The sequence below is a fragment of the Brachyistius frenatus genome, unplaced genomic scaffold (genome assembly GCF_029030835.1).
Source record: "Brachyistius frenatus isolate BFR_SWC_R1_liver_20210118 unplaced genomic scaffold, ASM2903083v1 Contig_120, whole genome shotgun sequence".
Taxonomy (NCBI): Eukaryota; Metazoa; Chordata; class Actinopteri; family Embiotocidae; genus Brachyistius; species Brachyistius frenatus.
The window spans coordinates 741727-767476 of NW_027210719.1; the positions used below are offsets into that span (position 1 = coordinate 741727).

The 25750-nt window shown below is 41.1% G+C and overlaps 1 protein-coding gene across 5 annotated transcripts in view; it reads left to right on the plus strand.

Moving 5' to 3' along the window:
- myo16 (myosin XVI) overlaps window positions 1-25750 on the plus strand; it is a 101246-nt gene that overhangs the window by 20156 nt on the left and 55340 nt on the right. For 3 of the 5 annotated variants that reach the window (XM_069713661.1, XM_069713660.1, XM_069713662.1), the window contains exons 2-5: window positions 6459-6728; window positions 17070-17140; window positions 17482-17625; window positions 24746-24854. In XM_069713661.1, the coding sequence (XP_069569762.1) occupies window positions 6494-6728; window positions 17070-17140; window positions 17482-17625; window positions 24746-24854 (559 nt within the window). In that variant the 5' untranslated portion in view covers window positions 6459-6493. Of the gene's footprint in view, window positions 1-236; window positions 819-6458; window positions 6729-17069; window positions 17141-17481; window positions 17626-24745; window positions 24855-25750 lie in introns of those variants that run through there. The other 2 variants (XR_011311577.1, XM_069713658.1) reach the window with 1 other exon arrangement.

Here is a 25750-nt window from a genome sequence, read left to right on the forward strand (position 1 = left end):
TCTCTTGCTCCCCCTGCTGTATCTGCATTTCACTAAATTTTTCACTCTTTTATTTCTGTCTTGTATCTTTATTTTCTATCCTTTTTTTTTTTCAGGTAACCTCCCGGACTATGGCTCTATTCATGCCCTGTTTTATTTGGCTGAGAAGGTAGAGGATTTTCCCCCCAAAAAACGTGTGCATCTGAATGAGTCACTGCGTATGTGTGTGTATCTGTGGTAAAAGGAGACCGGGAGGGGGTGTGTGAGGAGGTGAAGAGCATTGCGTCATTGGGGGTGTGTTGAGCGAGAGGAGGGCTGAGCCGGCTGTCAGTCAGTGACGCCAGTGGAGCACGTGCGTTGGGTATGGCTGGGGAGACGTTGTGCAGCGGTTATCTGGCTGTAGGCGAGAAGAGTTAGAAACAGCCGCAGCTCCCCGTTGCCAACGGGTTGACCGAGGGAGTGTGTGTGTGCGTGCGTGTGTGTGCGTGCGTGTGTGTGTGTGTGTGTGTGTGTGTGTGTGTGCGTGTGTGCGAGGCTGGGGCTGTGTGTGTGTGTGTGTAGATGCTGCATGGGCTGCAACCAGAGCTGCTGCTGCTGCTGGTGGTGAATAATGCAGACAGGGGAACGGAGTTTGGATAGCATGCAGGAAGCCAGATTAATTATGCATTGTACCAGTTACAAGCTCTGCATTAGTTCATTTTTCTGGAACCTGTAGCTGCCTACTACCTGCCTGCCTGACTCAGTGACTCCCTGCCTACCTTTCTGCCTGCCTGCCAGCCTTTCTACCTGACTGGTGGACTTAACTCAGAAAATGTCTCACTACCATTTCATCAAATGTTGTAAGTAGCCATTCAGCAGCTCTGTATTTCTGCATGCAAGTGTTCTTGTGTATGCTTCAGTCATGGATGTTCCTGTTGTATTAGCACTTACTATATATCTATGCAGGTGGTCATACTGTAGGAGTTCACATGCTTGAGAATTCTGGTCGTTTGCTGCAGACACGGCAACAGAGTCTAAACTTCAAGTGTGTGTGTGTGTGTGTGTGTGTGTGTGTGTGTGTGTGTGTGTGTGTGTGTGTGTGTGTGTGTGTGTGTGTGTGTGTGTGTGTGTGTGTGTGTGTGTGTGTGTGTGTGCGCGTGCATGTGCATGTGCAGTAAGTGGGTGTGTGAGCTTGCTGCAGATAGCTGCTGCAGATGTGTGAAGTTGACCGGTGAATGCGGCAGGTAGCAGCAAAAGGAAAAAAAAAGACAAAATAGAGGCACAAAGATTGCAGATCCCGTGAGGGTCTGGCATGTTCATGACACTCTGACAGACTGACAGAGAGAGAAAGTGACTGCAGTGAGAGGAGGACAGATGGAGACATACTGAGGGTGATTTAGAGGAGCATTGGAGAGAGGGAAGGAATGGCAGGATTGGTGAAGACGGGATGAGTGACACATCTAGAATGCGGCCAAGTGTTGCAAAGAGTGATGAGCAGACTCTGCGAGCATTGGGATAGAGAGATGCTGATATATAAAAAAAAAATAGTGGCATGGAGAAGAAAAGGAGGAAAAAAAAAAAAAAAAAAATCTGCTGATCAGTGAGTTCTATGATAAAGGTGATACAGGCTGTCAAAGACTCTCCTTGAGTCTGGGAACCCTACGTGTCTCACTCCTTTATCTATACATATCCCTCCCTCAGTATGTCCTACATATTTGTGGTGTCTGCAGTTTGCATCCTGTGTTGTGTAATTGTATACGTGTGCTATTTTCTAATTTACAAGCACCTGCAGTGGTGTGTGTGTTATTAGCTGGAGCCTGCATGGGATGTACTACATTCAATCAATAACTGATAGCCTGCAGATGGGATGGCAGTGTCTCTCTGTGTCTCCTCTCACTCCAGCTCGCTCAGAGTCATTCAGCCCTATTTCCCATTAGACCTACTGTCATTTCCCACTCTCTTATTCACATTTCATCTATTTGCTGAGAGACATTCATCACACAGTATCAATTGCCAGCATTATTTTGTATGACTATTTTGTGCAAATATTTGAAAATGATTTGCAAGGTTAAGTGGTAATCATGTGTGTTTTCATCAACTAGGTTGATGTGAATTTGCATTAGATTTGTATGAAAAATGGAAAAGTATTCATTGTATTTCAAGTATTCATTGTTTAGGGGTAAATCCTAATTCTCTCCTATTGATCCTTGATGTTTCTATCAAAAACAGAGGACAAAGAAACGCTCCTTGGAACGTACTGCTATAAACCAGTCAATGTTTTCACACACCATTGAGCCTCATTGCATACAGCAGGTTTGGAATAAATAAATAAATTGTGAGTGACAGCTTCTTTGAGTCGTAACATGTCGCAACATCTAAAGCCACATGTCAACAGCTATGCAGTTAAAGTGAACCTTTTAGCGCACATCATTGTTTGTTTAAACAGATACATTTTTCATGACTTCATCTTGTCTTACTTTAGGATGTTCAGCTTCTCTTGATATAGTCTTTTTTTATCTAATGTATATCCATCTTCTACATCTTGTGCTTTAATATCTTGGTGTAAGTCGTGTCTGTACCAGTGTGTCATCTGGTGTGATGTCTGTCATGTGCTGGGAGTTTATGGGTTTATGTGACTAAAGCCTTGAATATATGTTTATTAGATGAATGTTTTGGGGAGACAAAGAGTGTGAAGGATGTAAAGTAAGCAGCCAAACCAAAAAACAGATTACAGTTTCAGTGAGCACAAGGATGGAGACAGCATTCACCATACTGCTGTCTGTTTGACAAAACTGACTGGGCTGATGCATTTGTTTCATCTCTTCTCTTTACTGTTGCTCATAATACAAACCAAGTATTAAAAAGGAGAAAGACAAAGGAAGAATTAACTGCAGTCTAAATTATTTTTCTTAATCTGGAAAATTTGTCACTCGTCCTCGTGCACTTACAGTTTACCACTAAAACACTGACGAAGGCAAATCAAAGGAAAAATAAATACGGTGACAATTTGTTATCCTTGTGTTTGCAGCACTGTCAGTGCCAGTTTCATTTAGTTTCTTTTGAATGAAGGTTTTGTTCGGAGTTGAAAAGATTAGTCAATTAATCAGTCTGTCGTTTATAGACAAACTGTTTTGGTAAATCAAAAGTTTTGTAACAGAAATGTGAGTTTTGGCAAGTTTCAACTTCTCATTTGTGTGCATTTCTTTGTGTTGTGTGAAAGTGAATAATTGTTTAATCAAGAAAGCAACATGTCAGCTGTATTCATACTTAACATAAATCATTAGTTGCTGCCTTGGTTCTTTATAATTGAATTACTTCCACATATCTGAGTTCTTCCACTGAGCTTTGTCCTCACAGGTGTGTGTGTGTGTGTGTGTGTGTGTGTGTGTGTGTGTGTGTGTGTGTGTGTGTGTGTGTGTGTGTGTGTGTGTGTGTGTGTGTGTGTGTGTGTGTGTGTGTGTGTGTGTGTGTGTGTGTGTGTGTGTGTGTGTGTGTGTGTGTGTGTGTTCGTTTAGCCTAATGCACGTAACAAGTTTTGCTCTTGGTGCTCTGGATTTTTGCTTGTCACTATACTATATCTCGGTATAGAAAGCATCAGGGCAACTCATATCAGTGCACCCACTTCAGTTGGTGTCTGCTGTGGACAGAGAGGGAACAAACGCCACAGCTGCTGCTGCAAGAAATATAAAAAAGGACTGCAAAGAGGAGAAGGTGAGAGGGAGTAATATGTGAAAGCCGAAGGAAAAAATGAGGCAATAACATGGCACTGGGAATGCTTGACTGTAGAGAGATGGAGTGGTGTTATTGGAAAAAGCGGTAGGTTGAGTATACTTTTGTGTTTATATTTGTAAGTCTCCTCGACCTGCAGCCAAGTTCCTCAAATAGAATACAGTTGAGGCACCTGGCGTGAACAGTATAATAATGACCCCCCCCACCACCACCACCACCACCACACACACACACACACACACACACACACACACACACACACACACACACACACACACACACACACACACACACACACACACACACACACACACCTCCCTCTCTCTCTCTTTGTCTGAAACCTGAATACAAAAGAACTGTTTTTGCATGTCTAACCAGAGCAGATGGCACTGATGTATTGTGCAGGAGGTGTATGTGTATGTGTTGGGTGGAGGGGGCAGGTGTTTGAATGAATGTGTAGATGTATATCAAACAGAAAGGAGAGGCACATAGAAACACTGCAGCTCCTTTTGTCTGCTTGGATGTCTTTGTCTCTCGTCCAAACACACCTCAGCCCTCCAGATGAGAAGCAGCTGTATACTGTATTAAGTAGACTCAAAGTAGCAACACGCACTTGTGTCCATTGGGAGACTGTTGAGGACATCTTTTATTGTTGTGTCTGCTTTTCACTCCTGAATGTTATCATTGTTCAAAGCAGAACTCTAGACTCAAATTTCACACTGATGGCACTCGTGCCAGCGAGTCTCTCAGCAGCCATGCCAGACTGGGTGGCACCAGTTCTGGTTTGTGGTTTAATGTAAAAAAAAAAAGAAATCCATTATCCTATATATGTTTTTTTATTTACCTTTATCTTTAAAAAAGAAATCCATTATCCTAGATATGTTTTTTTATTTACCTTATTTGAGACAGTGCAGCACTGCTCAATGTGGAGAATAATGCATCATAGACAGATGATCAAGAACAGACAGTAAAAATAGCCCCAGGAAAAATTAAAACAACAACAGTTTATTAGAGATTTTGAGAGAAGATTTGTACTAGAAGGCATCTCGTCTTTATCGATGTGATGTGGCATCTTGAATTTGGCACACGACTCGGCTTTCTCACTCGCCATGCGACAGTGGTTCTCTTGATGCTGACAGCTTGCAGGAACACAAGCTGTTTCTTGGGCGATGCAAAAGCGCAGTGTGTAGTATTAAAGTTTTGTGCTTAAAATTTGTTGGGGCTTTTCCAAACCTGCCCGTGACTCTCCCAACTTCTCCACATTGCTTTGTGGCTGTGGGCAGAGCCCTTTTAGATGTGCTCGGAGTAAATAAGACTCAATTGTATGTTTTGTCACCGACTGTTGTTAAATGTCACCAGTAGCTTTACCATACTAACTGCTATGTGCCAGTGCAAACACTGGTATGGCACGTTTGCATAGATAGTTTTGGCATAATTTGCCTATATATCCTTGTCTATGGCTATATCTGTGACTACCATTGCTGAAGTGACATTAGACTACAGATGTTTGTTTACCAAACACCTATTTATTCTCACTGGTCCAATCAGTCACAGTCTGCAGCCATGCGAAGATTACTGCATATCAAGCATGTTTTAGGAGATGATGAAGTAGTGCGACCGAAACAGAAGGGTCCAAACCTTTGACCTGATGAACAGACTGATGTGTGCTTAGTCACCCTAAAAGAGAAAGAGATGATAGAGACCCAGTGCTACATTCAAGCAGCTCTGTGAAAAGACAGAAATGCTCCAAGGAGGGAAAGTTTAAAGCAAAACGGTCACAAAAGGACAAGAGCAACAAAGGAGCAGTACAGTTGAATTTGATAAAAGAAGGAGAGATATACAGACAGCAGGGCCAAAGAGACATGAGTTGGTGAGTCACAAAGAAAAAACGAACACGGTCTCTGCAAAGACATCCTTGTCTTCATATTTATCTTGTCCTCTGGGCTGGGTATGACCTGAATTTGTCAGATTATTAGTACGAGCAATGTCAGATTGGACGCTTAACATACACACCCAATTCCTCTGCTGATGTTTGCACTGCAACTAAAATCCACTGTTTTTCCCTAAGTGTGTGTCTTTTTTTAATTTCTACATTAGCTCTCTGAGTGATCTCATTCTTAGCCCACCTGCTGCACGATCCCTGTATATTCTAATCATCCATACAGACCATAATAGGTTCAGCATCTGCCTTGGGATGAGATCTGTTTGGCGGAGTTCCACTGAGAGGCAGGGAGATTATGCACAGTCAGGAGAATTGCTACACTCTTGTCGGGACTGGAGAAACAACACATAAAATGCTGTGATGCCTCACTCAGCCCACCCCGCAGGGCTAAACAGACAGCAAATATCCTTCACAGTAAATATGCTAAATTATTGCCCACATTAAACCCAACTGGGCAAACTGCTGACACAGACATGCAAGCACAAGCATACATGCGCATACACAAAACAATAACACAGACGCACAGTTAAACTTGGAGGTGAACCTGACAGCGTTAGCTGTTTTTTTTTTTTTTTTTTTATTGTTGGAGCCCTGTTTCATTAGCTCGGCTTCAGAATCTGTTGCGTAAATATTATGAGCTGAAGTGTTTCCACTGATTCACTCTATTGCCCTCCTCACTCCCATAGCATGGACAGATTGCCATCAAAGCTTAAATTAAAACAAATAATTCACAAGTAAATTACATTCGCATTTAGTTTTATGCAACTATTTCATGTTCTATTCATCACTAACATCATCTTGCTCTCTGTCTCCCTATTTTTCTCACCAGGTTGTTTCCAGCTATGTAATGTCTTTCGTCAGAACATGGAGATAGACCAGTGTCTGCTGGAGTCTCTCCCCATTGGCCAGCGCCAGCGGCTGGTCAGGAGGATGCGCTGTGACCAAATAAGGGCATACTACGAAAGAGAAAAGAGCCTTCAGCGCCAGCAAGGTGGTATCAAGGTTCGAGCCCCGCCCACCCACCGCAAGAAGCACCGTGTCCGCTTCAGCCTCACCGACGTCATACAAGATGCCATCATTCACCATGACGACAAAGAAGGTGCATGTGTGTGTATGTACGAATGAGTGTGCATGTCTGTCTGTGGTTCATTGAAAATGTGGTTTTTATGTGAATGTTTACACAGTAATTGAATGAGGACGACAAGTGGCCACCAGATATGCAGTGTTGCCGCATCGATGTTGACTGATCACAAACACTCCCACACATACAGCAGCGGTGGGCCAAATCAGTGCTGCTCACTGCGGGTCACACGATTTGTTCTGCTGGAAGCTGCCCACTCGACTGAGGAGAAATCAGTGATGCTTTTATCCACATACAAACACCTCTCAAGGACAAAAATACCTTGGCAGAGATGACCGTGTCTGCTGTTGAGAGCCAACAATCATTTCACAGAATTTAAGTCACTTTTTCTTGAACTGTAGGTCCTACAAGCCCCTTTGCTTTTATTTTCTTTCACCGACACTGTTCAGTGGCATCAACAGGGGGGTTGAAATGTTCTTCAGAGATAAACTAAAGCTCAACCGGGCTGATACGACCATTAATACTAGTGCTAGTCTGTAACATAAATATTTACCTTTTTATTGATTCATGTGGGTTTTTATATCTGTATCACAAACACAAGTAAAGCCTCAAAATACACATTAATGTATTAGCTCAGGATCACTGAATGTTGGGCATTGTTTCAACCATTCAGCCTTTTGTTTCAAACAGTTGATAGCTTTCCAATACATACTTGAACACTTTTTATTGTCAGAAGACCTTGAAGATAATTTTAGTCAGAATACATGCAACATAGCATTTTCTTAAGACTTTAAGGCTGTTGACTTTTAACTGCTGACAGTACAAAATGTCATTGTGTGCCTTTCTGAGTCTGTTTTTGTGTCTGGAAATGTTTCTTTGTTTCTGTCAGTGTATGTGAGCAGACATTTGTTCATATAGCCACGATCAGTCGGAGGAAAAGCTTTTCTCAGACAGACTATCATACCTGCCCTTAAGCCTTCGGTGTAATCAGGATTCCAGCCTGGCTCCCAGTAAAAACACACTCCGTTTTTATCAATTAGTCAATAAACTTTAGAGAGAGAGATTTAAAGGGACCACACACTTTACTCTAAAGGGCACTGATTTCCGTCCAACCTCACTGTCTTTCTTTTTGTTTATGACAGTCGGTTGCCAGTCTTTTACCCAGCTGTCTGGACGTATCTCTGCCAGTCTTTGCAGGTCAATGTGTTAATCTCTGCCCCCTTGCTGGTGGTGAGATTCAGCCGGGGTCTGTGGGAGCAGCTGGTGTGCCATTGCAACAGCCAGACTGAAAACAGTGTTCCTTGGCTTGGCATGAATCAGAAACCCCTCTGCCTAATCGCCCAAGCTCCACCATGGCACTGAACTGGTACTAGGCTACCATTTGCTTTGCTCTGTAAAGGCCTTCTGACCTTCTGGGGGTGTTCAAGGCAAGAACTGGATCTAGATTAAACAAAATAATAGACTCATGCGCAGTAGCCGCTGTATGAGGGACAGATTCAGCTCTAACAGACTCTCTGAGACAGGGACTGCTTAAAAGCTTTATTGTCTTTTCATGCCATGTTGGCCGGTCTTGTTCATCTGACCTGATTTCTGCGTGTCTCTTTGTGAGGACTCACAGATCTGTTTAAACCACTTGGAGGTAACACAAGGATGAGTGGATGAACATCTTGACAACACATCTCAAGTATTCTTCAGTGATGCTGGTGCTCTGAGTGATAACAGTTTCTCTCACCATCGCAGCTTGACTTAGCTCTCTTCTTCTTTTTGTAAAGAGTGGTAGGATGTGCCTTAGGCCAGGACCCTCCCCAGAGTAGTGTGGGAACATTTCTGGATCTTTTCCCCTTACTACAGAAGCATTTGAAGAGAAAAAGGAATGTGTACCTACACGTGCCCGGAGGGATTTATCTGGTGGATGGTACGAGTTGTAACTCACAGACAATGCCAGGATAACCTCTTGCCTGGAAAGCATACTACAACAGAAATACTAAGCTGGCTGATTTTATGATTCAAACACTTCCATCATATCTACATCAGATATGACAACCAGAAAAATATGTGCATTTTGTGATTGTTTTATGCTTTCAGTATTGTTATTAAACCCTAATGGTATAGATATTTTTAAGAATGAAGTGTGAAATGATATTGATAGACTGTTAAAAAAGTTTAACAAGCCAAAAAAATGAACAGCTCTTAGCTGATGGACAATTATATATTTAACATGGCTGTTAACTCGAAAAAACTGTGCATGTCTCAACTCTCAATTTGTTATTATTTATCAGCACAGTTACCTCCAGATGATGATGATGATTAATGGAAAACTTCATGGAAAGATGTTTTGGTGACTCATTTAGGAAGTTGTGAATGTGCAACATAGAGAGAAAAAAAAAAGATAAGCAAATAAGACTCTGAGATGAAACAGCAAAAGAAACAAAGAGCCTGACAGGAAAATAGAAGGAGAGATGGGGAGATTGGGTGAACCTGTGTTGTCCTAATTAAGGCCTGCTTTATGCAAGCTGGCCTGAGGTTTAGATTAATAGATAGCGCAGGAACTTTGTCTGCTGACATGGCAGCCAGGTAATCAGAGATACCAAATACCCGTACAGTAGCAAAAGGATTTATTTTCTTATCGTTTGTCTCGTACAGGAAGTAAGATGAAGGAGAATGAGATAAAGAGAAGCAGGGAAGAAAAAAGAGGAAAAAGTGAGCACGGTGAGAAAATAAAAAATTGGATCGCGAAAGAAATTGAAGAGCAGCAGGGAACAAACATCAGGTTAGAGAGGATATTGTAGGGTTAAGGTGAACAAATAAATAGCACACAACCCTATAGTTAGATAAGAGCATACTACACCTCATTTCTCCTCTCCATTCCTATCTGTCATGTGCAAACATCTGGCTCATTTGTGTTTTGACATTTGGTGAAATTGCTTTTCCCAAACCAATCTCTGAACTTCATCAAAGTGAGACACAAGAGGAGCAGTTGCAGCTGTTGCCCTCGTAACCGCGGAATCAACAATCGGTTTTTATTAAATCTTCCCTTTTCAACATAACAATTATATTAAATGCCATTTTGTGTCTGTGGGTCTAAATTAGATGATGATTACTGTCAGAACACAATGTGATAATTGTTCTGAGTCTATGTACATTTCCTAATCAAGTCTTAAGAAAGGTTTGCATCACTTCAAATACATTTTGTCTGAGAGATTTTCTCAGTCATCTGATGCTGATGGTCTTTCAGTCCAACAGTTTGGCCCAGAAGAAAATGATCTAAAACCATAATTTGTATTATTATTATTATTATTATTATTATTATTATTATTATTAGCCATGAAAACAATCATGGTCCCCAGAGAATGAATCCTCATGTTGTTTTATATTCCTCTGACCTGTGTTGCACAGTCCTCGGGTAAACCCTCCAATTTTTCCCCCGTGGCAGTAAAGATCACCTTTACTACATGAGCATAAGCATTTGTATTCTCTTCAGTGTGAACACCAAACCAAACCTAGAGTATTGTTAGGTGCGTTTTACCCGGGTTTCTGCATCAATGTGCGTTTCCTCTGTGCTTGTGTTGTGTGTCTGTTCTGTGTACACTTTATGGAAGTGTAATTACTGCATGAAGTATGTCTGAAAAGCCACCTTTCATTATTGGATCAATCCGAATAGATCCATCCTGCAAGCACAGCACAGGGACTTGCACTCCAATCACTTCTCCACAGCCAGGAAGTGAAGCAAGTAGAAGTAATAGTAATAGGTTACAACCGGAGTCAAATTCCAATAAAGCCGATTCTGATTCTGAGTCTGATTTAAGTCTTGGTGTTGTGGAGCTCTGCTTTGGAAGCATACCATGGCTCAAATAAAAACACCATGTATACCATGTGCATTGTTGTTCTGTGGAATTTGTGTTGATTCAGATCGGTGGAGCAAAAACTCCTTTCAGAGTTTGAACAGCCTTGTTGACTCGAGCCACCTAAATACCTCGTAGCTCAGAGGAATTCTGTGAAAAGGTGGCACTGCTGCTCAATCCATCTACCACTGAATTGACAATATTCTGTATTGGTAAAGTTCAGGCTTTTAATTGTCTTTTATTTATCAGTTAGCCTTCCCTCTATACAGTATACAACCTCCCTAGATGATAAAACTCTAACCAGAGAGGGGAAAAGAGAGAAATAAGTGAAGACATGGTGGATGTTAGGGGAATACACTGATATTTCTCTGCAATACACCACGCTGGGATTAAAGACATTTCAAACACCTGTCATGTTTTTGACAGAACAGGGCCTCGGCCCACAGAGGTGCTCGAGAGAGATGTCATGATATCTTTTGCTGCAATTCCATTTAAAACTTTCTTGACTTTCCTTTCATGCTAACTGCGTCATCAGGCAGTGCATCAAAACTTTTCTCCGGCAGTGGTGTTTATTTAAGCTTCTAATATTAAACTTTTGGTCCCTTCGATGACTCATCAGTGTTCCTTTAGAGGTTTGGCTGTACAGTTTAATATGAGAGGGAGCAAGGAATGCAGAGAGTATGAAAAACAAAAGAACTTTGTGAACTCATTTCCTCACCGAGGTCTACAGTGCTCAGTTTGAAGATGAAATGTTTAAGCATTTCAATTCACATTACTTTTTGCCCAAATATAGTATTTACAGAAATATATACAGAAAACTCATTAGAACACATTCACATTCACTTTGCTGTCCCAATTTCCCTTTACTGCTCACAAACAAGCATTTACATTTTTCTAGGTAGTCAGATTTTATGTGGAGCCCTCAAGAACTTTATAGAAAAAAAAAGGAGTAAAGAAATATCCTTAAATAAATAACTTGACTAGTAATTGCTAGTCTGAAGAGAACACTGCTGCTACAATATCAAGTATATACTACAAAATTATGCTACTTTCATGACCTTTGATGAGAACATAGGAGTCTGAATAATCTGCAGTTTATTGTTCCAACAAGCTGTAGAGTTGTTTTCTTGCAGATTTTTTCCTTTATCAAGGAGGATATTTAAGTTATAAATTCACATTTTTGGAGGGGTTCTGTGGCTTAAACCCTTATTTTAGGTCAATCAGATTCTTTTTCAGACAGTTTCATTTGTGAAAACACATTACCATCCTGGTGTGTTGCATGATATTGTTACAGAGAAATATTTGTGAAATCACCTCATCTCGGTACAAATGGGCAGGATAAGCCTGTTCCATTTATGGAGGTCATTGTTGAAATAATCTGCATTCTGAGTTGAGCGTTATTGGGAAAAATGTACAGTACCTTTTTTCATCAGCATTGAAACAACGGAAAAATGTGAAAGCTCATTTCAGAAACATGGGGCACTGAGGTGAGACGGTCCCTCTTGTGACTATGACTGTGTGATGAGGACCAAAGAGACAGAAGCATATATAAGGTTGAGAATCTCATACAGGCCTGCTGAAGGAATGATGCTTCACATGGGGAGAATATGTCTGGTCGCTATAAAGAAAATTGGCAATGCTACTGTAATTGGCATATTATGGAGTATGCATTACAGAGATTTGATCAGATTCATAGAATATTGAGCCACCGAAATGAAAAAAGAGGCGTAAGAAAGGTTAATTTAATCTTGTACCGTGTGTGCAGAACAACCCCGATCAGTTTGTGCATCAGATCTGTTTCAAGAAGTTCAAGTTCAACCAAAAATAATATTGGTGTTACTTACATGGCTTACTGTGAAGGTTAGTCATCTTTAGCATAGGAAGAAAGCATATCTAAAGTAGACGTTTTATGTTTTTAACTGTGAAGTGCTCTGACTTTGCAATTTTCTGTGTAGGCAAGACATCCTGAAGAGCTCTATTCAGGTGCTAAACACCAACACAGGTTAATGACTGCATCTGAAAGAGACTAGTTTTTTACTTGAGCAGCTACATTCGAGTACGAATCTGAAAGCTACTTATTGACTTTTTGTACATGGTTGTAGGTGTAGGCTGAGCTTATCTGCTCTATACTTTACAGGGATGTGGTAAAGTAGCTCTTTCTTTCATAGGAAAGATGGTCTGATGGGTTTTTAAGAATCTGGATATGTAGACATAGGGAGGCCATCAAAGTGATTTTTCCTCATTGGTATCCTTCTGTCAATCTATACCTAATTTAGGTTTCTCTCCCATCCTCTCTCTCTCTCTCTCTCTCTCTCTCTCTCTACCAGTTTCTATCTGGTTGCCATGGAAACTCCACTTATGTCTCAAACAGCTGTTTTGCAATTTCCCACAAAATGACAGCCAACTTTGCTTTGCGCCCACTCTCCTTCTCTGTCAGCAGCCTCCTGATATAAGGGTTAAAAACACACACACACACACACACACACACACACACACACACACACACACACACACACACACACACACACACACACACACACACACACACACACACACACACACACACACACACACACAATTATTCTCTCTCTCTTTTTTTCCCTCTCTCATGACCAAAGCCTGCGATCACCATATAATCAAACACCAACTGACATATAAAGATTAAATATAGGACGGAAATTACTGCTGTTGCTGTGGGACAAGCATAGAGTTGTTATACAGTATCTGTGTGAAGCATCCAGTGGATATAAATCTCTAGGATTCTTGCTTTAGTATTTATCAGACCTGCTGAAGTTCACCTCAAGCTTAAACCATTTTCTGCAGCTTTAGAGCTTTAAGCCAAGAAAGACATTTTTACCCATAGAGGTATTGACTTGTTCTCTCTTTTGAAATCCCAGTAATGCTTGTATGGAATTATGGAAAACTAATTTTCACTGTCAAGCTAGGTTCACAGTGTCTAATCTTCCATCATTCCTCTTTACTCCTTTTCATACAGGCATTTAAGAGATCTCTTCCTGAGATGCTTCCGTTGGAAGAGATGGAGAGCAAACTAAACAGTTGCTCTGTGCAAAGCTACCTTGTATTTCAAGATTTTTCTGTAGGTAATGTAGTCTTCAAGGTTATGAAATTTGCTCTTGGTGTTTCCCCGCCATGGTGTTTCTGTGCTGTGTTGCTGTGGAGGGCTCGCGACGTGAGGAGGGTATGTTATTGAAAAGACTATAAGTTGAATAACACGTCCTTGATTTGTCGAAGTCAGACTGCTAATATTGGCTTCATGTGAACTCGGGGAATACCTTTGTACAAGGTCTGTTAATTTTGTCCTCCATCTTCGAATCTTTTGATGGACAGCGTAAGCAAGAGGAATTATTACAGCAAAGAAAAACCTGTTTTAGTGTTTAAAAACAGACATTAAGATATTTAAACCCAGCGCCTGAATTTCACTTTTCAAGCTGGGGGGGAATTCTCCCCTTATATCCTTCACATAGGGGGGATTTATAGACTTTGTGGGAGACACTATACTTGTGAGCTTAGCTACAGGTCTTTCTTGTCCTACTTTTACCATAGATTGCATTTCATTGCTCTCCTCCAACTAAAATTCTCTAAAGTATATACATTGCTGTAATTTGTTGTCTCTTTCTCCTTTCTTAGTGGTCATCTTTTTCAGCTGCATCAGCGTCCTTATTCTTTATGAAATGAGTCGCTTACTGTTACTTATGTCTGTGGGCTCATCCAGTAGTCCTAAGGTAGCTTCCATAATTTGATGTGTCTGTGTTCTGCTTTCAGAAAGAAGGACACTCCACATCCGTCATGAAATTAATTACATGATCAAATTTAGAATTTGATTTAGTTTTCTGCGATAAAGTGGTTTTGAGAAGCCCCTTCGGTTCCTCATCACACGGCAACTGAGCAACTTTGATAGCATTAGCCGTCGTATTCTTTGCTGAATCTGCCTCATGTTTCCTTTTCAAGGTTGCTGTATGAGAAGCGCCATCTGAGTGGTGACTTTATAACATCGGCTGGTGAAAGGTGCAGCACCGTACATTTTAGAACTTAAGCAGCTCATCTCACAATTAAGCTGAGCTGCAGATATATTTTAAACCAGTTCGCCTGAAACGTATCTTTGAACGGCTGCTTCCACAGCTGACCTGTTTGAGTTTCCAGGCGCCGACATTTGTTCTTTCAGGTTCAGGTTTTTTTTTTCTGAGCGGGATCCACTTCAGCCAGCCGTCCATGTGGGCACGTTTTCAAGTTTACATTAATGAAACTTGTGTGTGTATATGCCAGTCAGAAATGCTGCAACAGCAGAGAGTGCTCGTAGCCTTGTAAGGAGGGACACAGCACGCTAAGTACTGATCGGAAGTCATTCTGTCTGATACAGCGTTATGGGCCATCAACCCTCATTATGCACTATTAATTAGCTGAACCTAATGTGTCTTTGCTGCAGATGTGTGCAGGGAAGTTCCCGCATTATAAATGCCAGATTTGCGGGAATCTATGAAATTATGCGCTATACCCCCAATCCCTCAGCAAAATTCAGGCCCCGAAAACCTTTCATTAGGTTAAAGTTAAATTAAAGTCTTTAATTTCAATGAAACATGCCTAATATTGCTGGTGCCTTCACTACTAATCATGCCAAATGGACATGGTTGTTGGTCTTGAGGGATCTGCCAATGGCGCAACAGTGCTATTGATTCCTGATGGCTTTATTGTCAAACAAACACTTTGCTTTATTTTATTTTACAGCACTGAGGGTCAATGTGCACCTCTTGACCCTCAACCTCTCTTCAGACACGTTCAATAATGTGTGCCATAAAACTCAGGCAGGTCTTTCTGTCATCGACTCACACTAAGTAGCTCTGACAGATTGAATGTTTTTTCAGTCCAGAGACCGTCCTGACCAATGGCATGCACCAAACGTCAAGCCATAGTTTATCTTTAATAATATGCAAACCATGAGATACATTACACACAATAATTGCTGTTCCATGCTCAGTAATGAGGACCCTTGTGATATGCCTTTTGAAAGACAGGAAAGTACAAGCATTATCTATTCCCTGGTAACTACTTCAGCATTGAATGAGCCTTAATAGGTATTTTGCAGTCCTGAACCCTCACAGTATATTGAAAAGTGAAAGAGATAATTGTGCCGATTGGCTCCAACCATTTAAAGGGCATCAAGCACTGGAAGCTATTAGAAGACTGAAAAAGGCTCTGTGTATAGTATGTGTTTGTTGTGTGTGCATTTGTAGAACTTCTCAAATCTAAAAGTCAATTATGTGATTGCTAAACTGATGGAAAGTAAACTGCAATATTAGTGATGAATACATGTGTAAGTAATTTGTAATAAAAAGCAACATCCACAGGTTACAGTTTTCTAAATGTGAAAATGTGAATTATTTTGGAGACTGTAGCTTGCGGTTCTGCTGAATGAATGACCACGTTCAACCATTAAGCCTTTTTTACACTTTTAACAAAAATTGTAAAAAAATATATATATATATACAAGAAATGATAAGGCAAGATTTATGCCAGAGATGTTGTATAAGACTTTATTAGCTTAACTTATTTTAGCTTTGCCTTGGTCAAACTGTACCATCCTCATGCCTGCGTGTCCATGCAGCAATGATTAAACATGATGTCGTATATTGCAGAATCACAGGTTGTTAACAATAGCTTGTTAACCAAGGTTAATGAGTCATAAATACAGAGGTTATTGCTCAGTAGTTATTAAGACTCTGATAAAGCAGTGTAAAATGTATATTTGTTTTGTCAGTGAGGCCATATTGTTTCATTGTACTGCATTGTAGATGTTTTACTCCCTACATACAATACTGGTATGGGCCTCCAGTTCATGTGTAAAATTAGTAGGTGTAGTATTTTTAGATGAGAATGAGATCACCAGCAGTTTTAAAACATGCTTTGTCTGTATGCACAAACGAGACATCATATATGTCTCGATCACAGTGCTTCACCTCCCTCTCTCCTCACCCTCTCTTGTTTTTCTATCACTCTTTATTCATGTCTCACACACTGCTGTATGCAATGCTGTCTCTCACAGTCTTTCTTAATGTCTTCTGCTCTGTTCTCAGTTATTCCATGTGTAATCTCAGTTGTATAGTGAAATCAATATGACCTTCTTTAGCCCACAGCTGTCTGCTCATCTGTTTCTTGCTGACAACGTGAACTTGTATGTAAGGGTTTGTGTTTTCTTCAGTAGATCTGTGTCAGTGTGTCAATAACACTTGTGGCTCACTGAAGCTTCGAGTATGTGATTTGAATGTGTGTAATCCAGAGGTTCTCTGACCTGCTGCTACCAAGGGGCTACCAAACACGCACACAAAGTCTTAACAGTGATCCACACTGACGCATCAAGGGCAGTCAGAGGACACTCGGCACAAACTGGTTGTGATAGTGACAGGCACAGATCAGTGTGTGCTTGTGGCTGGTCCACACGCATGAAGCCCACTGCCCGTCTCCACATACAGCAGGTGTTGACATGAGGTTTGTTGTGTTGCAGTATTGCGTCTCCTGAAGGAGGGAGCAGACCCCAACACTCCCATTTCCTCTGGGGGATCTTTGCTTCACCTGGTAAGATGCACCCACAGGTTTTGATGATAAAGAACATTGTATTGACTCGTATATAATCCCCTGAGTTTTACCTGTAATTCTTATTTTTCTAATCTTAACCTTTACCTACATCCAAGCACAAAGCTAAACTTAACCAAAAATCTATCTAAACCCAAGAATACATGATCATTATTTGTCTTAACAGCATGGTGTTGTTTTGCCATACATTTTTCACATACATTTATTATTATACCAAATGCAGTGAACCAATCGTGTACTGTTCATACCGATAATACATGCCTCAGGAAATATATAATTCTGCCAACAAACAATACGGTAATAGCTGTCTCTTCTTTCTGCAGTGCGCTCGCCACGACAATGTGTTCGCAGCAGAGCTTCTGATCGAGCGAGGCCTGAATGTGAACCTGCAGGACGAAGACCTGTGGACAGCACTGCACGTAGCGTGTGTGTGCGACCATGCAGATGTGGTGCTGCTGCTTCTGGTGGTGAGAAAACACACATGCAAATGCGAAGAAATATTAAGGATATTATTTGAAGGACTGGTTGTTTTTTTTATAGTACCACAAATATGCAAAGACACACTTTTTGGACAGAGTTATAATTGTCATGTTCTGCCTTGCTGGTCCAAGTGTGTCAGTGACTAATTAAATTAGTGCTTTGAAATTGGTTGGCACACAAGCATAATTGGGAATTAGCTTTGAACTACTGACTGTATTCACATTAGTCATCAATAATTTTCTGTCCACCTGGAGCATCCTCCATTGATGAGGGGTTTTGTTTTACTGGGGGTTTGAAAGACAATTTTGCATTCTCTCACAAACCCAGCTGAATCTGTAGAAATGAGAATAATTAGAAATTCTGCACTAGCATGATATCAAAGCGAGAGCCTATTCTGTGGAGGATGTCATGACAAGAGCTGTGGTTGTACTGATTAGGTCCATAATGAGAGCGGTACCAGCTGCAGGGGAGGGCATGCACATCCATCCTAGTCACTCAGTGAGCTGGGCCTGATCTGCTGGTGTTGATTAGACCCATGGAGGGTTGACTGTAGTTCTGAGCTCTGTAGAATCCCATACAGCCTGGTCCTGCTGATTGGGTCCTGAGTGATTGCTGTAGCCTGTCTGTGGGGCAGGAAAGACATGTTCCTGATGGGAATGGATACGTTTGAAGAGCTCATAGGCAAATGGTGTGCACAATGAATGTCAGCCAGCACCTGATTGTTGAGTTCATGCATGTGTCGTGTTTTAGTGTGTGCATGCATTTAACTCCCCTGCGAGCAAAGAGACGTGCAGCCTGGTTTGTAGGGGAGGGTGTGATATAGATATGCCAAATGCAATTTATGCAGTGAGTTATGCTTTCATGATGGCCACAATACTGTGAGAGGGAGAGAAAGAACAACTTAATACTGCTCCCTCGGAGGCTGTGGCTAAATGTTTCTCATTCAACACCAAGACAGAGCTAGTTCCTAGGAAATTGGGTCATATTGACAGACTGTTGGAAGCGAGCAGGGGGTGAGGAAAGGAAGAGGAAAAACATTTCGAAGAATTTAAAAAATGTATTCAATACTGTTACAGTGTCCAATGCCAACATATTTTTCAGCTTCCACGGCTCGATTTTTATTTGATACAAAGGCCTTTTTATTTGTCACTATTTCAAATTATGTGATATTGTGCACTTGTGCATGCTTATGTGATGGTGACAGCATTTAGTTTAAATTAGACAAGCCAAGTAAGACAACACTCCAAAACATTTCAGTTTCCAAAATGGTGTGAATTTGCTTGAGGTGCATTTTTTTGTTTCTTTAGTGTAAGATAAACACTTAAGTTTCCTTTCTTGGTAATCAGCAAGGGAAGATGGTTACTGAAAGGAGAGCCTGAGGCGCTTCCTGTCTAGCATGGTAAAAATAGCTTCAGTCAAGCCGTATTTCCGATAGAGATGCAATATCCCTTTTCTTCTATTTATTCGTTTTGACACCCATCTCCTCCACCACAGACCCTGCCAATGCCCACCCTCTCTGCACTGTTCTCAAGCTGCTGCCTCATCAGAGCTGGAAGTGGGAGAACTCTGAATGCAAAGGGTTTACATTTTAATGAGAAATGGAACAGTGGTCATGCTGGAGGAGCCTGGCTGGCACCCTTATCTTTGATTGGCACATGAAGCAACAGTGCTGCTAATATGTACTAATCTATTGTGTCCCACTCCATCATCTCTTTTTCCATTTCCCCTCCCCTCGTCCTCTGCTACTCTGTCCTTGATTTCCTCTCTCCAGTTTCTACATGGACGAACAGAGTGTTTTTTGCTGACAGAGATGTTACCAAGCTTGTCTTATGGGAAAAGTAGGGGGAGGGGGTTGATGAAAAGTCTGGGTGCATTGCTGCTCTGCATCCGGATTGGCAGTAATGTTAATTCTCTTATCTCCTGCCTCCAAACAGCAGGAGAGCCAGCCATTTTTAAACTCTTATCATTCCCAACCCATTTCCAAGCCCATTCCTAAACCTACATAGCTCCAGTGCTGGTTAATGTTTGTTATTGAGACCCTGGTGGGTTTAACTATCAGTTCAGAGGCCCTGTGGATTGTTGCTTAGCAAAAACATGTCAGGATTTGCAGTCTTTATAAATGTGTCTACAAAATATTAGTGCTGGGGAAAATAGTCTGATTACCCGGGGCAAAAATGTTTACCTTTTCTTGTCCCACAAACTAAAATAGATCACCCTTGGAGTACATTTTACGCTGAATTTTCATTTGTTTTTATGATTTTTCTATCGGGCCTGGTTTTTAAGTGATACTGTATATGCTTACTTACTTCTAAAATGTGCAAGTGTAGGATTTTCAACTATATTTAGATTCAGCAACATCCCACTTATGTGTCCAGCATTAGTCTGCCAACACAGAGGATCCCCACTTTCCTTGCTGTTCTATGCCCTTGTGAGTACATTGGAACAACATAACTATGGATGATAAAGACATTTTGAAAACACATTTGGATTCAGTGTTCGAAAAATCATGAACAGGTATTTGTTTTTGCATGGGACAAAATCTTTGTTAACCACAATTATCAAGTTAAACCAGACCAAACTTTTTGCCTTTTCATTTTGGTGTGCAGGACTTTATTAGATTTTGCTCATGTGCATACATCTGGATGCCTTAAAAAAAAAAGTTCTTAATATCCATCCGTTACATCTTGGCTGGTCTCCGATTGAAAGCCACAGACCATAAGGTACATATAAAATCTTATTTTATTTCTTCTTTTTAAGCTTTTTTTTTTTTCATCTCTTCTTTTTTGAAACTGATTTTCTTTCCTGTTGTTTTCTATCATTATCTCTGGGAGATTCTGGCTGTCAATCTCCAAAACTGTGCAGGCGTAGATGACAATCATGTGATCCACAGGAAACAGGTTCTATTCCAAAATGGTATTTCCTGTCCTACAGTTCAAAATCTAGTGGGGGTACAGTTGAAGAGTTGACCCACTTTCTATGCGTGTAAATGATGAATTTAAAACTCTTAAGTCCTTTGAAGTTAAACGATTACCAGCATGCCCGTGGGTGCACTGAACTCCACTTCACACCAGTTGGAATCTTTTAGGTTTTTTTTTTGCTTATAATGTGATTCCCTCTCCTGCAAACAGGACAGCGGTTCATCAAGCAATTGTTGCCTGCTGTTTGTGCAAAAACTTTTGAAACATTATCATGAAATGCAGTAGAATACATTTGTGAACAAAATAGTGAAATTAATCCACTGTTGTTGCTGATGCACTTGTAAATACATATTTTCAATGATGAAGAATTTGTGTTTATAGTGCTTCTTTATCTTTGTAACAGAATCTGCTAATGCTTAATAATACAGAAATACAAATGTTATGATGATTTAGAAATAATGTGATCATGAAGTATTTGGTCTATTAGGCTATATTGTTTAAAAAAAAAAAAAACCACACACATTACAATACTGGAGGCTGCTGAGCAGATTGTGTGCAATCACTTGAGAATAATACATTGATTTGTCAGTTGTAAAACACGCTGCCTCCGGTACATTTCTTTATCACAACTCTTGTCAGGTTTGAAGGTTTCTTTGAGATGGGATTGTACTCTGTGGGAAAACTCAAATCTAACACGGTGTCTACACAGAAAGCACCGCGAGCAGCAGCAAGTGCTCCGTCTGTGTGTCTACATAGGACTCCGTTTAGGTAGTTGAGCGTGGGTCACCTGCATTTTGGAGGCACTCAAATCCCAGTACACAATTAAAACTGCGCAAGCAGTGATATGCGGGCCCTCGCACGCTGCACGTCGGGGATCCAGTGGGTTGGGACTGCCGACTCCCCAACGTGCACCACGCGAGGGTCCGCATATTCCCACTTGCAGTTTAAATTTTTTTTCTCAATCTCGTTTCTTATTCTTCTTTTTTTAAAAAAGCCTTTTTTTGGCGGCTTTAACATCTTCAAAAACTCATGAAAGTTGGTGCCTGACGCATGTTTCATGAGGTTTGGAGCATCGTTTGACCTTAAACATCAACTTCCTTTGTCACGGCAAAACATCAAACTTACCCGCATCGCCCTGGCTATACTATATAGTCTATACTCTATACTCTATAACTCTTGAAACACTTTCTCCAGCCGCAAGTCTTGCTCCGGCACCGAAGATAGTCCAGCGGTCTACTAGCTGGAAACAACCTCATGAAGATACGGGTTCGAGCCCCGCTCAGGTATCACACATGGTTCTTGGTTTACAGAGGGTAAATCTTTATAAGGGTAAGCCACGTGGTTCACAGAAGGCGAAACCTCCTAAGGCGAATCCCTATAAGGGTAAGCCACATGGTTCATGGAGGGCGAGACCTCCTAAGGCGAGTCCCTCTAAGGGGAAGCCACACAGCTATGGGTTTGTACATGCAGTTAAACCAAAACTCAAACAAAAAATAAGTCCAAAGAGACTTCTTTTTTTTTTCATTTCATTTCTTTGGATATCCAAAATATCAGCGGCCCCGACGTGCAGCGTGTGAGGGCCCGCATAGTTTTAATTGTAGTTACAACTTTAAAACTGATACAAAATAACCATGAAGCCTAAAGATATGTTGCAGGTTGCGGTTATGTGCGTATGTAGTGGTGCGCATGTCGTTATTCTGGTTGTTTGGACGACTGTATAGGAGCCTCTCGTTCCATCAGACACACATGACACAGATCACTCTCGTGTATGGGAGCTGTTTGTGTTGGTGTTGTGAAGGTGTCCAGCTCTGCAGTGACTTCCCCAGGGACAGCTTTCAGTGCATATCTACCAGTAATTGATTTTCTAGCAGTCACAGTGTTTAAAGACTGTCATTATGAACCACGGGGAATGCGGTGTTAACAGCTTTCCATCTCTGGGATGTCTGAGGTGGATCCATCATATTGTGGCTCGGCTGTGTGGGGTTCAGAAGTCAACTTGTTAACCCCTTGAATCTTGCGTGACTGCCAACCATCACCAACTCATTAATAACTGTCAGCACTTATCATGTGAACTGACACATGATTTATGTCTGTGGATCAATGGACTACACATAATGCTTCCTTCACCCCTATTTGTGTCCGTTGGTCTTGGAGCTTTATGTGCCATAAATGAATTGTATCCATTATTTCTTTAGTGACCGTTTTCTGTTATTTTGTGCAATATCATTGTCACATTCATTTATGCAATTTTTCACAGAGCATCATTATGTTGTTGACTGTCTTGTGACTGTTTCTGAAAAAAAACAATGTCACTCTGGGATAAAAACCCACCTGACAACAATATCAGTCTGTTGTAGCATTATGTTCCACTGTAGAATCTAAAATTTGACTAAGAACACTTCCCTTTCTTAGAGAACGGCACATACATTTTAAGGTTTCTCCAGCTGTTTTTAGTACAGCTGTAAGTGAAGGTGGTCAGTGGTGAGAGTGGCCTTCGGGCCGAGCAAGATATATCTGTCTCCCATCTGATAACTTCATCCTGCCAGACTCCTATTGACTTTTACTGAACCTTGAAGTGAATTGCCCAGGTTACTACACCTCTTTGCTGCCCACTGTGTAACACACACATGCACCCAGAGACCAAAACAAACACACCCTGAGAGGAGCTGTCAGGTTTATGAGAAGGTTTTGCAGATTGGTGTCGGGCAGCAAAGCACAAATCTAAGAAATATAGATGGAGCAGTCCAAATTTGACATCAGAGCATTAAGGAAGGGATAGGGAGGGTTGAGTGTGTGTTTGTGTATGTGCATGTGTGTGGTGGAGGGCAGAAGGCGCATAATATTGCTCTCCTAATATTGCTCTATCGCTCATCGTCTCATCTCTTGCTTTTCAAGCTGTGCTTCACGTTGTGATAAGGTTTCTGGTATTTTCATGAATAGTCATGAGCAGCAGTTGAGCAAGGTTAATGTTAATTAATTCCCTTTGTTAACCCCGAACTAACCCTTCATACTGTAAGCGAGTGAATACAGCTCCCACTAGATAACACAGATGGGTGCACAATGAAACCTCCCAAGAACAGATTCTCAGATATGTAGAATTGAAAACGTTGTACTGCCTCTATCAAATTGGAATTTCTTGGTATTTCTTGAAAGAAAAATGTTTCTTCTGAATATCTGCAAAACGTATTTTGAAATTGAAAATAAAACCAGTTGTCTAAATTAGAAATCAAATAAACAGCTGGATGTTGCTATTTGGGCTGAGTATTATTGTGGTTTTCCTGATTGGCTTTCAGAGTACCGAGGTCAACTGCTCTTGTGTTGTTCGGTCAGCTGGCTCCCTCCTTGCATTTTCTTCCCATTTTTTTTACCTTCCCCACCCTTTCCTTCTCTTGACTGCCTCAGGACTGGGTCATAAATCTCTTTGCCGCACTGCAACTGGGTCATTAGAATTCTATTAGCTGTAAATATTAACAACGGGCCCTGACTTAGGGTCCCCCATTGCTGTTATCAGACCTCGTCCAGCTATGATCGTTACACTGGCTTGTCTTTTATGGTTTAGTCAAACAACAGGAAACAGTTTATAGCTGGATGCTGACAACTTCCACTTGTACGTTACTTTTAGGGGATGATAAAAATGAAGAGGACATCAAGAAGGCTCTGTCACTTTAACTGAAGTACATATTGCTTTGCTTGCACATCCTTTCTGCTTTACTGGTAAAGCGTTGCATCATTTCTACGAATAATGAGTGCAGTAGTCTTCCCCAAAGAGAAGCAATCAATTATAACCATATTGTGACCACAGACTGTGTTGTCGTCACAGTACCAATCATTAAAGGAGCCCGAGGGAAGGTCTCTTGGGTTATCTCATGCTATGACAGAAGTCTGCTCTTGTAGGGTCCTTGTTGAGTAAACACACATTAATCTTGTCGCACACACACTAACCGATGATCCCAGGTAATGTTAACCAATGCCGTCACTCTTTACTGCCCCACCCCCCAGGCAGTATTTTAATTAGTTCTTTAATTCACTGTATTGTATGTTAACATCTCCATGGTTCTGTTCAGGTATACGCCTCTGGGAAGCCAAGATAATTACTTGCACTCTATCATTGACTCAAGTCTGATGAATGGCCCCAGCTAAAACACAGTTTATTTGTGTCCTTTTTTTTGTGTTGCCCTGTGCCTGGAAGGCCGGTGTGAACGTCCTGCTGCAGGACATCAACGGAAACATTCCTCTGGACTACGCCTTCGAGGGAACAGAGACCAGCTATATCCTCCGAAAACACCTGGAGGAAAATGGTAAAGCTCTGCACACCACCTGCTTATTGTGTGTCGCACAGAGACAGAGATAACTTTGACATTTCAGATGTAATTAATCATGAGCTCTTCTCATTCAAATTTAAATGGATGGCTTTCATGGTATCGAAGCCTTTTCGAAAGAGAAAACTTCATCTAAACATAATGAGTAAATATTTAAATGAATCTTGTAGTATTGGAACGATGTAATTGGTTAATATGTCATACCTGCAGTTAAATGAGGGGCTATATTTCAACAGTTTCATTGAGTGGTCTAAAACACATGTTGCCAGTTTATTTTGTCCAAACCCAATTTTGCTAGTTTAACTGCAGAGAATTTGAGTGCAAAGAAATGCATGTATCTTAATTAATCATACACATAGTGTCATCTGCCATTCCCTTTAAGTGCCAGGTATGCTTGCCTCTTGGTGGTTTGCTATTGTAAGGGTGGATTTGCCAAGTAGTAGAAAGAATGCTTCTCTGCAGAGAAAACTGATCTGCAAATTAATGTAATAATGTTTGAACTTTGTTTCATTTTACTTTCAATCTTTAGTACGTTTGTGGGCTGCTGCATGTCTCTGTGTGTGTAAAAAGCAAAGTATGCAATCACTTATGTAGGGGCATATTACTGTCTTAATAATGCAAACAATCGATCACAGAATCATTTTCAGCTGCCTCAAGATAGCAGTGCACCAACTATGTGCCTGACCACACTTCATTCAAAGACCAACACACCCATGGGTGCTAAAATGGCCACAAGCACATTTGCTGTTCAACGTGTGTGCGCTGATGTGAAAATGCCAACTGCGACAGTCTGAAACTAACAAAGATACTTGGTTGCACTTGGTGCCGCTTTTTGCCGGGTGTGAGATAGAGCCCGAGGTGTGTATGTGTGTGGG